At 65.9% G+C, this 2,145-nt stretch overlaps 1 protein-coding gene across 1 annotated transcript; it reads right to left on the bottom strand.

The window, feature by feature from the left end:
• Positions 1–335: 335 nt before the first annotated feature.
• Positions 336–1,762, bottom strand: Rpp25 (ribonuclease P/MRP 25kDa subunit). The gene has a single exon (XM_005393527.1). The coding sequence runs from the start codon at positions 1,515–1,517 to the stop codon at positions 942–944; it is 576 nt and encodes a 191-aa protein (XP_005393584.1). The 5' UTR covers positions 1,518–1,762; the 3' UTR covers positions 336–941.
• Between the last annotated feature and the right edge of the window lie 383 nt (positions 1,763–2,145).

The following is a 2,145-nucleotide window of genomic DNA, read 5'->3' as shown; positions in this document are numbered from 1 at the left end:
AGTGACCCCCAGGAGAGCTCTTTCATGCTCTCCTTCCTCCCTCTCTTAAAAAAGCAACATGCTGCTCCCCGTCCCTTTGTGGAGATGCACAAAACAACACAGGCCCCCTTCTGGACACAAGCTCCCAAGTCCAGAGCCAGCCAGGGAGAGCAGGGGACAGAGAAGCCAGGGACTGAACATCACACTCCTCCTGCCATCTCGAGGCTGGCTGGTTCCTGTGCTGGACCCTGAAGACCCAAAGGCTGGGGCAGGGGGTGGCTCCCAAGGCTAACCTCAGAGTGGTGGACACAGGGGCCAGCACAGCAGGGGGTTAGGAAAAAACCTGGGGACAGAGCCATTTTGGCATTTGCTTTATTGGAAGTAAGATTCCAGCTGCGGGGCTCAGGTAGGGAAAGTTCCATCGTGGGTCTCTCCCTCCGGGACAGCCTGGGGAAGGGGATGTTATAACAGCATGAAAGTAAAACGGGAACTGGTCTCAGAGAGGGGGGCAGAACACAGACAGGCTCAACATCCGATTCTGCTACCCTCAAACAGTCAGTTTCTCGGCCTGGGAGCTCCTCTATCAGCGCAGGAGCAATTCCAAGAGCTCTTCTGGGGTGTGGAGTCCGGGTCCCCTCCACGAAGCTGGATGTCTTTAAACCACAAGGTCCCAAACAAGGCTCGGAGTCCTCTGCCTACCGTTCTCTTCCTAGGAAGATCCCAAGATGGTCCTGTAATGCCGAAGGTGGAGCTCCACCTCTTGGGAGCAACCTCCCACCAAACCTCCTTGGGTTGGTCTGGGTCCTCTCCTGCCACTCCTGGATCCCCTCTCTAGTCTCGGTGGGGTTCATGCTGCTGGTCTGAGGTGCTGTATCCAGGATGTGGGCGCTTGAGGACCGAATCGTGGAAGTTGGAGGTGTGTCTGAAGGTGGAGGCGCGGAAGATCCAGCGGCCCAGGTGGCTCAGGGAGCTCCCGCCGTGCGGTCCTCGTCTCCAGCCCCCGACTCGGGCTGTGACCTCTTCGGGGCGCCCTCTTCAGCTGCGGGGTCCCCGGGACCCCTTTTGGCCGTCGGCGCGGCGGGCGGGGATGGCAGGCTGGGGCGGGAACCGGGGGGCTGGTAGCCGAGCTGGAGAGGGTCCAGAGCGTCCTTGGACAGCAGGATGGCGAGGCCAGGAACGTTCTTGAGGACACTGAGGCTGGCAGGTGGGTGGTCGGGGCCCGGGGGCAGGCTCTGCCACACCTCGCGCACGCTCCGGTAGCGCAGCCGCGTGACCTGGTGCAGCCCCGCCAGGCGGCGCTTCAGGATCTCGACGCACGTGACAGTCTTGGTGGCGGCCCGGCCGCAGCCGCTGAAGACGATGGCGCGCGTGGCCGGCTGCGCCATGCTGGCGGTGGCGAAGGCCAGCAGGTTGCGGATCTTGCTGCCCTCCTTGACCCGCATGTGCACGGCGCCGGGCGCCAGGTCGGCGAAGGGCCCCGCGCCCGAGCCGCTCGCCTCCGGCCCCTCCTCGGAGCGCACCTTACGGAAGTTCTCCATGCGCCCTGGTCGCCATCGGGCCGCTCAGCCCCGCGGCTGCATGGCTCCGCTTGGACGCGGCAGCGGGCGGCGACCCTCGGTGTTTACGTCCCTCTCCAGCCTGCTGTACTCCGCTCCGCGCCCTCCACGCTCTGCGCTCTCGGTGCCCTCAGCTGCGAGCTTTTGGCCAAAGCCCAGCCCCGGAGCCGGGAGGCCCCGCCCTTTCCAGGCCGGGCCGCTTGCCCAGGACTGGCAGTCCGTCTGTCCCCGCCCCCTCTGGGCCCGCCCTTCATAGACCCCGCCCCTTTCCCCGTACTAGCTTGTTTCCCGGGCCCCGCCTTTTCCTAGGCCCCGCCCTTCCCTGGGCCTCAGTCCCGCCCCTTGTCCGGGACTGGTCCGGCCCAGGCCCCGCCCCCGCCCCGTCCTTGCCCTTCGAATCCTGCAGCGTCCTCTGTGCCCCCGAGAGCGAGCAGCCTGGACCCGCCACCGCCCTCCCTAGCAGCACTCCTAAAGGACCGCCTAAAAGCTGCTGCGGTGCCGTCTCCGCTTCTAGCTAAGTCCCCGGGCGCTCCGGCTCCGGGGAAGGGCGCCCCCGCCCTGGGGAGGCTTCCATGCACTCCGCGGCCCCCGCGCCCCCTCTTCCAGGGCT

Source organism: Chinchilla lanigera, unplaced genomic scaffold, assembly GCF_000276665.1.
Source record: "Chinchilla lanigera isolate Chin_1 unplaced genomic scaffold, ChiLan1.0 scaffold00049, whole genome shotgun sequence".
Taxonomy (NCBI): domain Eukaryota; kingdom Metazoa; phylum Chordata; class Mammalia; order Rodentia; family Chinchillidae; genus Chinchilla; species Chinchilla lanigera.
Note: the sequence above shows the minus strand (reverse complement) of the source record. Positions and strands in the feature narration are given on the sequence as shown.